This window comes from Scophthalmus maximus, chromosome 12 (assembly GCF_022379125.1).
Source record: "Scophthalmus maximus strain ysfricsl-2021 chromosome 12, ASM2237912v1, whole genome shotgun sequence".
In the NCBI taxonomy this organism is placed as follows: Eukaryota; Metazoa; Chordata; class Actinopteri; order Pleuronectiformes; family Scophthalmidae; genus Scophthalmus; species Scophthalmus maximus.
In genome coordinates, this window is record NC_061526.1 from 16,055,227 (window position 1) to 16,068,604 (window position 13,378).

At 45.6% G+C, this 13,378-nt stretch overlaps 2 protein-coding genes across 6 annotated transcripts in view; one reads left to right on the top strand and one right to left on the bottom strand.

Moving 5' to 3' along the window:
* Window positions 1–295: 295 nt before the first annotated feature.
* Window positions 296–12,803, bottom strand: ppp1r3aa (protein phosphatase 1, regulatory subunit 3Aa). Its single transcript, XM_035613629.2, has 5 exons — window positions 12,664–12,803; window positions 6,923–7,814; window positions 6,149–6,207; window positions 5,943–6,043; window positions 296–5,404 (listed from the first exon to the last, which is right to left on the bottom strand). Exons 2-5 carry the CDS (start codon window positions 7,711–7,713, stop codon window positions 2,162–2,164), a joined length of 4,194 nt encoding a protein of 1,397 aa, XP_035469522.2. The 5' UTR covers window positions 7,714–7,814; window positions 12,664–12,803; the 3' UTR covers window positions 296–2,161.
* foxp2 (forkhead box P2) overlaps window positions 12,564–13,378 on the top strand; it is a 104,043-nt gene continuing 103,228 nt past the window's right edge. For all 5 annotated transcript variants that reach the window (XM_047336327.1, XM_047336330.1, XM_035613645.2 and 2 more), the window contains exon 1: window positions 12,564–12,824. The gene's annotated coding sequence lies outside the window, so the exon portion shown is untranslated. The remainder of the gene's footprint in view (window positions 12,825–13,378) is intronic.

The following is a 13,378-nucleotide window of genomic DNA, read 5'->3' on the forward strand; positions in this document are numbered from 1 at the left end:
GACATGTTTGATTTTCGCTTCAGAAGATCATCAGATTTGAACATGGCCATAGTTCTAAAGTTACAAGTTCCTCTAAATGTCTAAATTATGTTTTGAGCAATCTTCAAATCCAAGAACAAAAAAGTGCTGACTGTTCCTCTGGTCAGTGACGAGCAACCTCACAGACTCACTGGAAATAATGGACGACCTAAATGTGCGTAACCTATAGACGGACACTGACCCTCCATACGAGGTAGGAAATCTGCATTGTGAAGCAGTGAGCGTGTAACGTCACAAACTCCCCCTTTGTCTTTAATCATCTGAATTTCTTTTATTGAAGAAACACTAGGTACGGTACACTGTAAAGTAACATTGGGCCCATAAAACACAGCAAATATACACACATCATACACATTAACTTGCATTAACTGAGACAACGCGTGAGTTTTCATTTGAGCTAAAAGAAAAAACGTGAAGTTGTACTTTACATTTCGTTTGATGTTTAATTGACTAAAGATCATTTAAAAGTTGTTTGTTGATTTTTGAAGAAGAGACACATGTAAAGGGCCACAGGACATAACAGGCGATGATTTAAGTGGGAAAAAAACCCCATATTTCTGCTGCACCAAATGATGTTTATTTTTCATATCATCCTTCATTCCTCAACCTCAATTACACCCCTTCGCTGAAGAAGAAAACAGATGACGTCAAACGATGGGCCGAGCTCCCTCTTATTCCCATTCAGCAAATGAGTTTTCAGTGCTTCCAACCACAGTAACCAACACATGGGTTAAAGCACATTACTCATTAACTTTACTACACTGGAAAACCAAAAGCCCAGAATCTAAAATGGAAAATCAAAGGTGGCCGGCTCGAGGCACCAAGCCTTCCTTCCACTACCTCTTCGCAAATCAACGATAATGTTGACTCAAATTAACAACTACAATAACCCATGGCTACAATTGGAACGGACTCCATGAAGAGAGACCAACAGTTTAAAACCCCCAAATTAACATAACCTACATCACACAACAACCTTGTAAGTTAAGTGACGAGATCGTGAAAATTACGATCACATAGTGTTATAAATTTCTCAATAACACTCCCAACTGCAAAATGTGAGTCCAGACGCACACGCAACAAACATAATCCCTTTCCTCCTCCTTATTTTCCCCATTGCTGTCCGCCATATTTGACTGTTCCAATTTTTTTAAATTATATAATACATAATATTTCATTTATGACATACTTTAACAGACTCCCAGTTATATAAATATAACATTTATATCAGTGATGTTTACATGTATCTCGTTGTGAGGTTGCACCAGTGGCCTGAGCCACCTCTGCCTTCACGATCATGTTTGGTTTCATTTTTATTTTTCAATTTGTCATAAGGTAGTTACTTTGATCTGTATTCACCGGCATCGTGTATTAGTGTGTGTGTGTGTGTCTTTGCACTTGTGTATGTGAATGTGCTTATGTGTTTATTTGTATGCGTGTGTCTGGGGTGATGGGGTTGGTCCATCTGTAAATGTATTATCGTTTCAAAGAGAGAGGAGGAGGATGAGAAAAAAAGCATACACCTCATTTTTTGATAATTTAATATGTTTTTAGTGGCAGGTCATCCTCTTCCATCACGGGGCTCGGGTGCGTGGCTACAAGGGAGCTGGAAGAAATTTACTGGCAAAAAACGAACAAAAAAGGAACACCTCCCATCTCCCCAGTGTTGCTCACTCTGTCCCCCTTGTGGACGGTGACCACCCCCACCCCTCACCCACAACTTTACTCCACCTGCTTTCTCTCCCACTTTAAAGAAAAAATAATATCTGCCAAACATCCCACTACTTTTCTCTGCCTTTGTTCTGTCTTTTGGGCATGCACCATCATACCAGTCCATACCTCACCCTTATGCCCCATTGTCTCTGTTCAATGTAATGCTGCAATGTTGCGTCACAAATGAAATTAATAGAACAAAAAAAGCAACAAAAAAATATATAAATAAATCACACTTTGCTTGAACAGGTTATAACAGGTGGACAAATACAATGGGTGACAAATGGACTTTGCTTTGCTTTTTAAAGGGGTCACAAGTCGACAGTGGTCTCGCCCTTCTGAATACACATTATGAAAGTATGAAGATATGGAAGACATTATGACATAATGACACGTTGTTGGTTAAATGCTAAACACTGCACTCCTTAACACCGTCTCTTTTCCCTGCAAACTCCCGGCCCGCCCCCTTGTTCATCGTCGCCCGATAGCTCCTCCACTTATAAAACCACCAGCACACTGAAAACATGTAGAGTGCAAAGAACGCCGGGAAGTCATAGAGGTAAACGACGACAAAGAATCCAGCAACTAAAAGGGTGCATGTTAGAAGTCTGATGACATGAGTGAGCATGTATATGCTCCACCACCCGAGACCGTGAGACTCTTTCAATTCCTCAGCGGAGGAAAGCGGGTGTTTGCGAAATGGTGGGCTCGATCGATTTAAATTCTCTTTGTAGGCGGCGACGCAGTCTTCTATTTGTCTACCTGTCTCCTGACGGGTCGCTGATCTTTTTCGTATCTGAGTGTAGTTTCCCTCATCCCTTGGAGAGCTGATGGTTTGGGCCGATTCAGTCGACGACTTCCTACTCAGAGCAGCCAAAGTGGCAGTGAGATCTTGGCTGAGATGAGCACTTGGATTCAAATCGGCCTGTAATTCGGAGAGAGGGTGACTCTGATCTGTTGTGTCGAGCGACTGACCGGCCCCTTTGGGGGAGTGTTCCTTGCCATTAGTCACTGTGGTTTGCTCCGGGCCTTGATAGAATCTTGGATCCGCCAGGGAAAACGTACCTGAATTATCGGCTTTCTCAAAAAGAAGGTGGCAGTCCCGCGTGACACCAGTCACATCCGCCGCGCCGCACCTCATTCCGCCAACAACATCTCTGTCAATGTCCTGCACTTTCCGACCGAACACCTCTTCCCAAATCCCCCTTACCAAATCCTCGCCGAATCTCTCCGTGAGCGCCTCCGCCACTCTCGACCGCGTCGCCCCAAGTGCCGCGGCATTTTCCGGGGCAGTGCGACCTTTTGTTCCCCCTGACAATTTTCTACATTCAACGCGTCGAGAGCCATCAACTCCCGCCGACAACTCTCGTTCTTTCAATTCCGCTGACGAATCCTCGCCCTCCGCCCGAGGGTCCTCCACCGGCCCCATCAACTCCCCCGCTGCTTCTGTTTTCAGCCTCCCGATACTCGGGCTCTCATCTTTGTCTCTCCGACTCAAATCCGCCTCTATTCTTCCTATTGTCTCAGTAGTGTCTCTTCTTGTAACGCTCTCCTCCACCGTAACTTCGCCTGGGCTTATTTCGCCGCCCGCGCCCTCTTTCTGACCCTTCACGACGTCCTGTGATGATTCCAATCTCGCTTCGACCACCTCCATTGGGTTCGGGTTGCATTTATCTGCTGGAAAAGGTCTCAAAGTATCATGGTGGCTGTGAAAGAGCTCTGTCTTTTCCCTTAATTCCATAGTGCGTGCGCTCTGCGGTGACGGGTCTATTTCCTGTTGCGCCACGATTATTCCACTACAACTCAAGCTTTCTCCTCCTTCTGTCTGATTTGAGTCAAAAACATATTCCCCCGTTTCATACTTCAGTACATTTTCCTCTATTTGTGTAAATGTCGAGGCCTCCTCCTCATTCTTAACGTGTGCTTGGACTGGCCTTGACTGTTTATTATGTACTTCTGAAACGATTGATGTGTCTCCCCTCAGACAGACTGAGGAATTCAGTCGTACAGGTTTGTCATTACAATCTTCCTCCTCTGATATTATCATTTCAGATTCCGCACTAATTAGTCTCTTTGTATCCTTGGTTTCTTTGCAAGAGGAATTTTCCACCTGCGTCCGCCTGAATCCCTCCAAGTCTTTGTCACTCGACGCCATATCTTTTTCTGATTCATCCGTTTTGAATTCACTTTCCATTACTGGGCTCGGTGTGATATTTCCCTCACATGTTTGGTTTGGATTGGATCCGTGTGCATGTGACTGTGCAGGTCTTATTTCATTTTCATCTCTCTCACTCTCCAGTAATGGATTTTCACTCTTTCGGTTCAGCCTGACTTCCTCGCAGTGCTTTTCATCTGCACGCCTCTGGGAGATTTCACACTCCTCTGTTTTATGTGGCCTAAATATCTCCTCTTCTGTGGATGCTTTATTTTCCGTAGAGTTTGTCATGATCCTTCCCTCTGCTCTTTGTCTGGCTGTGGAAAAGGCAGACCTCTGCCCATCCTTTGTCCCCCGTCTGATTGTCTCCCTAAATGCCAGCGTGTCATCCATCGCATTGTGTGTAGTACCTGTAACCTCCCCTTCCCCACTAGAAGAAAGACCCTCGTCCTGCCGTGCTCCCTGTGAGATCCTATCAACAGTGCTGGCATTCTGAGATTCTGGCATTGCTGTCATGTCTGTTGCCTTCGACTCCCCCGAGCTTGTTACCAAGTCAGCTGTGTGCAGTGCGGCGCGTTGGTCTCCTCCTGTTCCCTTGGCTTCTCCTACTATTCCTTCTCGCCCCCAGATTGCAGCCTCGTGACACTCAGCTGCACTGTCAACAGAGCCCCCGGCCACGGGCGTTGCCCCCTTGAGGCTGAATTCCTGAGAAGTGTCTGTTGCAGAGTTCGTCTGTGACCTTTGGGATGCATCATGTGTCGCCGTGTTCTCACCACTTGGACCGCTGACACATGCCTCTGCCGGCTGGTGGTCGCCGGCGCTCAGGGCTCCATTTGACAGCAGTGCTCCGCATTCGTCGGACAGCAGCTGACGTGCGCGTGAGGTGTGCGCGTGCAAGGTGGTGGGCGCACTTGTGCCCGCCTGACGTCCCTGAAACGCAGGACTGCTCGCCATGTACCGGGTTTGGGGCCCGCTGTGGTTTGAGGGCGACACCGACGCTGCTGTTTGCAGCCATTCAGACTCCGGGAGTCCAGAATGATCCTTACTGCTCGGCTCTTTCAGAAACTTCTGCCACACGTCGCACACTGACGTTTCTTTGTCAACTGTATCGTCTGTGCCATTAGGAAAGGTCTCCCACAAATCATTAACAGAGGGTGAGTGTGTATTCTCCTCGGATGCTTCAGACCCGGAAGGTTTAGCGCTTCCAATCCAAATGTCGTCCACATCAGCAGCCCCCCGCGGCCGCGGTTTCTCATTTTGCCAGTCCAGCGTCAGCAGAGGAATCTGATGGTAGGTGAGGACCTGCGGACTGTCGCTTGGTTTCTTTCGCCAGTTGTAGCGATCGCTGTGTGTCCGCGGAGCTGGCATAGGCCGAGAAGCCTTCTGGCCAGTGGCTGAGACATGTGAATAAGCCCCCGGTGCTTGTCTAACCCGGGAGGCGAAGTCCTGCACACGTGCCACACGTGTTCCTCTGGGCCAGCTTCTTACGCCATCCACCTGTCGGGAAAGGGCAAAGGTCAGGCCAAATGTTTATGCTTGAACTACTTGAAGTGTAACCAGAGGCCTGCAGCGCAGCGTTTTGTTTGTCTTTAAGGTCACCTACCAGCTTAAATCCTCAAACTAGCTTGATGACAAAAAAAAATGTGTGCAACGGCCCATTCAATTCAAGTTTTTTTTCACATAAAAATGACTGTGATGATGCAACGGACAGCAACGCTGCTGCAATCTTGGCACAGAGGACTGTTTTGTTTACATCATCAACTTCCCCGCATGTTTACAGAGCAGTTTGCACATGAGTGATTTCAGACATGTTGTCAAGCGTCGGGTTAGCTGAGGTCCCATATTCTTGTGCGACTCTCTCAGCACACTCTCTCAGTGACATGCAGCTCTGGCGCCGTCGCCATTCATCCCTTTTGAAAGGGCGCGCTTTGTTTTCACGGTTCACGTCACACGGTTGGAGACGGACAACGGGGGCGCTTGTGCGAGTGACGAGGACAACAAGAGGAGCGCGTGACTCCCAAAGATGACGCCTCACCAAAGGTTGGTGTCCTTCATGGAGTAACAATAACGACTCCATCTCTCTGCTGTCCAATGTCTTTCTGTCAGCCTGCTCTGCTTCATGAGTGGCCTGTGCTCCTGCAAAACAAACGACAAACCGCAACAGTCAAAGGTTGCCCCATGTGCACACTTAAATGCACACACAGTCACGCACACGAACACCGAAACATTAGGTACACACACCTGCAGAAACTGTTGATGTATGAATGGTCTCCGTGGTCTTTTCCTCTGCACTTACCCTCCTGTGGTTAACAGAAAAAAAAAAAAAAAAAGGTGTCACAGACAATACACAACTATTGCATTATATTACGTGTCAGTAATTCTTTCAACAACTGTAGCATTTTACAGTTAGCTTTTTCTTCTTCTTCATGTTTGGGTGTATTTTTTGTTAGGCGGATATATAAATGTCAATGATACTGTTAATGGTGAACACAAACCAGTTCTTGTTCTCGTTTCAGTGCGGTCAGCACGTGTCTGTGGCAGCAGGCGTTTTTCAAAATATGTTTTTTCTGACAAACGATCACATTAGACCGTGCATCAATGCACAAAAGGGACCTATTATTCCTTGAGCTGAAAAACAGATAGACCGGTGTCACAGAGGACAAAATATGTCTCTCCTTGCCACACTGAACTGAGACGTCATGGAAACCTGGAAAGACACTTGACCTTAAATGGGCAATACAGTGCAAACTCCCGTTACTGAAAAGTTACATAACTGCTTACTGTAAACACACAAAGGCCCAGCGAGCAGGCAGTATTAGCTTGTGCTTTAAAGAGAGTCTCGCACTGTGGTGAATTTCAGATTGTCCCACTTGGGCAAATGGGAATTAGTCATTTGAGTCTTGTTCTGTTTCTGATTGATGTCCGCTAGGCTGTGACGGTAAGATGTAGTAAAATGGCTTTACTTGTTTACCCCGGTTAAATCCGAATCGCCTTCATTTCATCGGATTCGCTCACCTGTTCGCCTTGAGGCAGCTCCTCTTGCCCCTGTACGTGGTACTCTCCTCGAGCACTTGAGGCCCCGGCCCTTTCACTTGTCCTTTCTGGTGGCAGAACAGCACATAGTTCATTTCCTTGTTGTTCGCCCAGAAGGTGCCCGCCAACGTTTCATAGCGCAGGCAGAAATCCACTCTGGTCCCCTCTCTCCCGAAGGGGGGAATCAGAGCGTACTTGAAAGTAAACCGGTCTGTTTTCCTGTCACTGGACCCGGGCACATACTCCGCCAACAGGTCAAAGTAGCTGCTCCAGCCATCCAGGCTGATCCGGGCATAAACGGCCTTCCCGTAGCAGAGGTTGAGCACCCGGACCGTGCCCCGCAGCGTGGTGGTTCCTGGGAGGAGCTCGATGCTCTCCAGCTCCACCTTCTGCACCTGCAGCCTCTGGTCCAGCTCCTCTGGGGACGAGGGGATCGTGAACAGACAGCACATGTAGTATTCGTGAGAGGGAGAGGGAAGCAGCGGATAGGCTGCTTCCCTCTCGGGAGGCTGGCTGACCTCTGACTCTGTCACCTCGACGTTGTCGAACTCCTTGACTGACACCAGGTTGAGGCCAAATGCGTCGGCGAATGACACCTTCCTGCGAACAACCGGTGGGGGCTCCGGTTCTGAGTCCTCATCTGTGTCCTCGTCCGTGGTGCAGCCCGCGGGAAACGTGGCCTCCATTTCTCCCTCTTCCCCACTTTTTCCCTGCTCCTCTTCCTCCGTCATAACCCCATCCTCCTTCACGGGTTGGACGCACAGAGCCTCCATAATGTGCGATGGTCTGCGAGGCAGCTGTCTGCCCGTCCTGCCGTCTGTATGGCTCGGAGGGTGGCACAGACCAGAGTGCCCCTAGCCTGGCTGCAGTGATACTGTAGAAGGGAGAGCACAGAGGGGACGTGACTTGACAGATGGAGTTTGGTTACAGCCGAACATTGTGAGCCTGAGCCAGGTCTATTAATAGGACACATAAAACTAGACCATGGCAGGCCGGTTATCCTCTCGGTGATCCGCTCAAAATATGTTTGCTAGTCACAGGAATAAATACATGAAAATATAGCTTTTACGAGGCACTTTACAGTAAAACCAATGTACAAAAAGGTTTCCATTTTGGAAGCACAGCGCCTAGTGGTCTCAATGTTGCTACTGCAAATGTGAAAATATTCCAAGATCCAAACTAACAAACTGAATCTTAACAGTTGTGGCCGGGATTTGAATATTTACGAGTGTAATTGTACAGTAGAGTGTATTCCGGTCGCCATGGTGGCACAGCGATAACAGGGACTGTCCGCAATCCGCACGATGTTTATATATCTAAGCAGAAGTTTAATCTGCTTACTGACAAATCACATCTCTGCTCTAACTGTAACACCGTGTTCCGTCCTGATTTGATATGATGTAATAGATTGTGATCTATCCTGTGCATGATCACATGGAGCTGGAAAGTGGATATTTTAGTGGATATTGAATGAATTGCAGCAATCATTCTAATCTGACAAAGGACGTTGGTCGTCCATGTCCTCTATTCATTAACAACACCCTGCATGATTCATCGCTCTGATTTAATGAAGCACTTCACTTTGTTGATTAAGTGTTATATAGGAACCTGTGCTCATGTATATTTCTAGCATATAAATAAGCATTTTAAATATTTTTTTTAACTTATTTTGTGAAAGACGTACACATTTTATTCAATAAGCTAAAGTAATGCACACTTATGAGTGCAGCTGATCAGATGTTATGTGATATCAGTTATTATGTGAGAAAAGACAACATTAAGCTTTCAGTTTCCTGATCCGTCCAACCATTATCTATACCGCTTTATCCATTAAAGGTCGCAGGGGGGGGGGGGGACTTTAGCCAATCCCAGCTGACATTGGGCGAGAGGCAGCGTTTACCCTGGACAGGTCGCAAGCCTATCCCACGGCCAACATACAGAGACAAACAACCATTCACTCTCACATTCACACCTACGGCCAATTTAGAGTCTCCAATTAACCTAACCCCAATCTGCAGAAAGGCCCTGGTTGGTGCGGGGGTGCGAACCCAGGACCTTCTTTCTGTGAGGCGACAGCGCCAACCACGACACCGCCGTGCAGCCCCTTTTCTGATCCAGAGAGCATTTTTCCCCCCTTCAAAGTCGTGCCGTGTGATGCTGTAGTGAATAGATCTGCCACTGGAAGTGGACTGAAGTCCAACATTGTGTCAACACGCCTGCTGATGCTGACCACTGACCTCCGTTCGGAGAGTGCAAGAACAGAGAGAACTTCCCCACTGAGATCAATAGTACAGCAAATGAATGTGTGTTGGCATTTGATATCTACGGATCCTTTCATACTGCTGCCTTAATTTTTTTGGGTTCACTGCATCTTGGAACAGAAGACGGAACATTATTTTGTTCTTCTCTGCAGAATAGGCTCTCTCTCTCCCTCCGAGTGTGTGTGTGTGTGTGTGTGTGTGTGTGTGCGTGCGTGTCTCAGATAGGAAGTTTAATTTAACTAATCCTTGATACGCAGTGTAACCATACCCCCCAAAATCCAGTATATCTTGTAAACAGACATTATTGCTGGTTATCGGAGCCTTCACGGGTTGCTGAGCGGCTTTATGTCCACAAAAGACCCTTTGTTTTGACATTTTCAAGCCAATTAGTTTCTCTTTTTGACTTTTAATTGCAGCTTTGGTTCTAAAAATAGCATCAGAAGCTCTCACTTTTAACTTTTTGTGAAGAAAACCAATGTTACGATGACTTTTTTGATTGCAGATACCATTCCAACAAAATATCTTTTAGTTTCTCTTGCCTTTTTAGGGGGTACTTTTTGTCACATTTAGAAATTAAGTGGACAAAATATCAGCAACAACTAGGACAACAAACTGTTGCTCAAATGAGCCAAAACAACATTTAACATTTAGCACACTTTTGTCGACCTATTGAAGAGGCCGACTCGTATGTCTGCTGCCTATCAGTAGATGGCACTATGTGATCAGAGTAAAATTCTAGGTGCCCACATCTCAAGCAAATGAATTTGCATTTTTCAATTTGCACTTTTGGTATGATAATGATTTCCAAGTGTGCAGATACTGTCAGAGAAACCACAGTTCAATGCCACGGAAGAGGGTTCGGAAGAAAACTTCTTAAATTGTTATTTACAGTCCTTTGTCTCAACTGTTGGACAGACAACCTTGGGACAGACGCCATTGCCAGTGTTGATCAGTAGGTGGCAGCAAACGACCACAATTCCCTTACACCAGTTTTCATTTCCCAATCATCTTTTCCCAGTTGCTGTTTCTATTTGATGACATATACAAAAATAAAAATTATGATTTGTGACACAAACTAACACAAAGTCAAACACACCACCTACACTGGACACGAGGCAGTCTGATAGACCTGCTCTTCCAATATTTTCCAATAGGTCAATGCTTATTTCACCACATCTAAGAAGAAATTGACTGACATTTTTTTTTTTCTTCCTACAAAGCTGGGCCAATTTTAAAACATTTTGGAAATGAGATCATGGTTCAGAATATCCAGCCTGTCCAATATAAGGAAATAGATTTACAGGCAGTATGGAATAACCTATAATATAATCAATGATCATAACTAATAAGGAGACATAGAGTATTTTAGGCTTTTAGTGAGTCTAAAGTTTAATTTTTAGTGGCATACGGAGTAATACACACCGGCTGCAAAATGTTTTTAATTTATTTAAAGAATATAAGGCTCTAATCAATGCATACATCACACTTCTCACTGTTAATAATCCATAAAATAAATAACACATACATTTAAATATAACATTCAAAATGTTGAGAGCAGAGAGAAGGAGACAAGATACACTTCTCATGATTCTTACATGTTTAAAAAAAAACTCGCTCCACCCTTTCTTTTCTTCAGCTGATGATAATCTGGTCATTCATTTCTTGACCGTGAACGTCTCAGCGGTTCAGGAGAAAAAAGAGAGCAGACAAAAATAAAGACGAGATAGAAGACAGTGTGTGTGTGTGATCATGAATAATAGACTTTACCCTGTGATGGTTTGACATAAATGGGTAAGAAAAAAACAATTATTTAATTAAAAACAGTGCATCTTGTTATTTCTAGTTTTTTTTTTTATCTAACAAAGTCTTTATTTAGCTGTGATTTCTATCTGACGAAATCTTTTAGAAAAAAAAACATTCTAAGATAGTCAAAACTTATATTTTTTTTTACATTTAAATGCGTAATGGTGCGATTTAATAACATTGCACGCAAACCATATTAATATGTATAGCTATAAAGATATTCACACTTATAAATTAACCATCGTTTTCAGTATATGCACACGTTTCTAGTCTGCCATTAGTAGGCATCGATTTCTCTGCACACCTATATGAATAAATAAGATGCATGTATTTAAAACATAAGGCTACGTTAAAAACGTGTCACCCAGAAAACGCCAAGTGCTGCCACAGTTGACACAGTTGAGACTTGAGGGATGCTGAAGCTTTACGGTCCGTTTTGTTTTTCCGCAACCGGAATTTTACACAGGTAAAAACATTTAATCTGAATTCTGCATCGATGTCATTCGTCTACTTTCACTTCCCGCAACCATTATCGTCGCCTATTTATCATATATTCGTCATGCAGGGTTATATATAGTAGAGTCTTGGAATATGTCTCGCGCAGAAATATCACAAGGAAAGCGCACAACTTCCCCTCCCAGGAATATCTTATGAGAATATTAAAAAATGGAAAATATAACCGTATGTGTGCGTGTGTGTGTGTGTGTGGTCGCCGACACAGAAGAATTAGTTTCCCGGTGAAATATCACAGGCTCATCGGTATTTTAATTTCCACATAGTCCGCGTGTGCGGATGTTTTTTGCGGGTGAAGCGGCTCGGAGCACCCGAAGTTTGGGTCCGCCGTCCCGGTACTGGGCGGTTACAGGTTCCGCGCTTTTTCTTTGAGTGTGTGTGTGTGTGTGTGTGTGTGTGTGTGTTTGGGCGGGGGGGGGGGGGCGAAACAAACTTTTTGAAAATACTTTAGTGTGTCTGTGTGTTTACATAGCAGGTGGCCCCTGACGTCACACGGGGTCGCAGTACGACGAAGAAACAACAAGACACACACACACACACACACACACACACACCTCCGCGCACAAGCAAGTGCCTCCCCCGGCGGGGGGGGGGGGTCTATAGTCCCAAATATACTGGCTTAGCTCGCGATGCGTCTCGACACACACACACACACACAAAAAAAGAAAAAGAGAAAGCAACACAAGCCGCCTCTTCTCCTTCTCCTTCTCCTTCTCCTTCCTCCTCGCATTGCGCGTCATTCAATCGGCTCCCGGTGCAACCGCTTTCCCCTCTGTTGCATTAGTAATAACAGCGGCGTTGACGGGAGACAGCAGGAGAGAGAGAGACAGAGAGAGAGAGAGAGACACAGAGAGAGAGAGACAGTGTGTGTATGTGAGTGAGTGAGTGAGTGAGTGTGTGTGTGTGTGTGTGTGTCTCAGCCCAGCGGAGGAATATTTCAGCTTCTTTTCTTTTCTTTTTTTTCCCTTCCTCTTTTTATTTACTCTGCAGCTTGTTGTGTTCGCCCCCCCCCCCCCCCCCCCCCCCCCCCCCCCGGGCCCCCCCGCCCCCCCTCGGTCTGCGTTATGGTGAACTGGGGCAGTCACGTGTGAACATCTCTCCGGCGAAGTGTGCGAGCGAGCGAGCGAGCGGACGGCGACTTCTCACCTGGCGACTCTTCCCCTTCGACTTCTTCTTCTTCTGCTTCTTTTTTTTTTTTTTTTTTTTTTTTTTTCGTTGGGTTGAAAACCGTGAGGGAAATATATACCTGCCGTGGTTTTTTTTTTTTTTCTTTCCCTCTCCTCCCCACCGCCCTCTCCTCCTCTGTGGTAAGTTTCTCTTCCTCCGAGCCCGACAGCCTGTAGTGTTTCTCTGTGTCTCGTTCGCTGCCCGTGGGTCAGGAAGTGGACCGAGCCGGCCGCCAGTTTTGTCCCGTGTTATTCCGCCAAACTTTCCCTTGCAACAATATTTTTTTTCGACGCGTCGCCTGTGGGTCTTTCCGTTTGCTTCTGACACATTTTTTTATTTTTCTGGAAAAACAAACAAACAAACAAAACAAACAAAACTCCACCGAGCAGCTGTTGACTAATTTCACCTCCTGCTAAAAAACAAAGTTGTATTTTCTTACCTCCACGTCAGGACCCTGAACTCAGCACTGTCCAGGCTTTGCCTGTTTGACTTTTTATTTGTTAAAACGAGTCCCAATTATTGTTTCCCGTTTAAAAATGCGGCTTGGTCAATTCTAGCCCACGAACAAGTATTTATTATTCACCAACAAAGTGCTAAAAATGATTCAGAAGTGTGTTGAAATTAGGCTCCTGTTATTGATAATTAGCCTTTAAAAAAAATGAAATAACGCGCGTTTGACAACATACAGTATGTC

Coding starts and splice junctions, on each gene's coding strand:
- ppp1r3aa (XM_035613629.2), bottom strand. CDS start 7,713: ATGGAGGCTCTGTGCGTCCAACCCGTGAAGGAGGATGGGGTTATGACG. Junction 6,208..6,922: donor AGCTGCCTCAAGGCGAACAG/GTGAGCGAATCC, acceptor TGTTAACCACAG/GAGGGTAAGTGCAGAGGAAA. Junction 5,405..5,942: donor ATGAAGGACACCAACCTTTG/GTGAGGCGTCAT, acceptor CTTTCCCGACAG/GTGGATGGCGTAAGAAGCTG.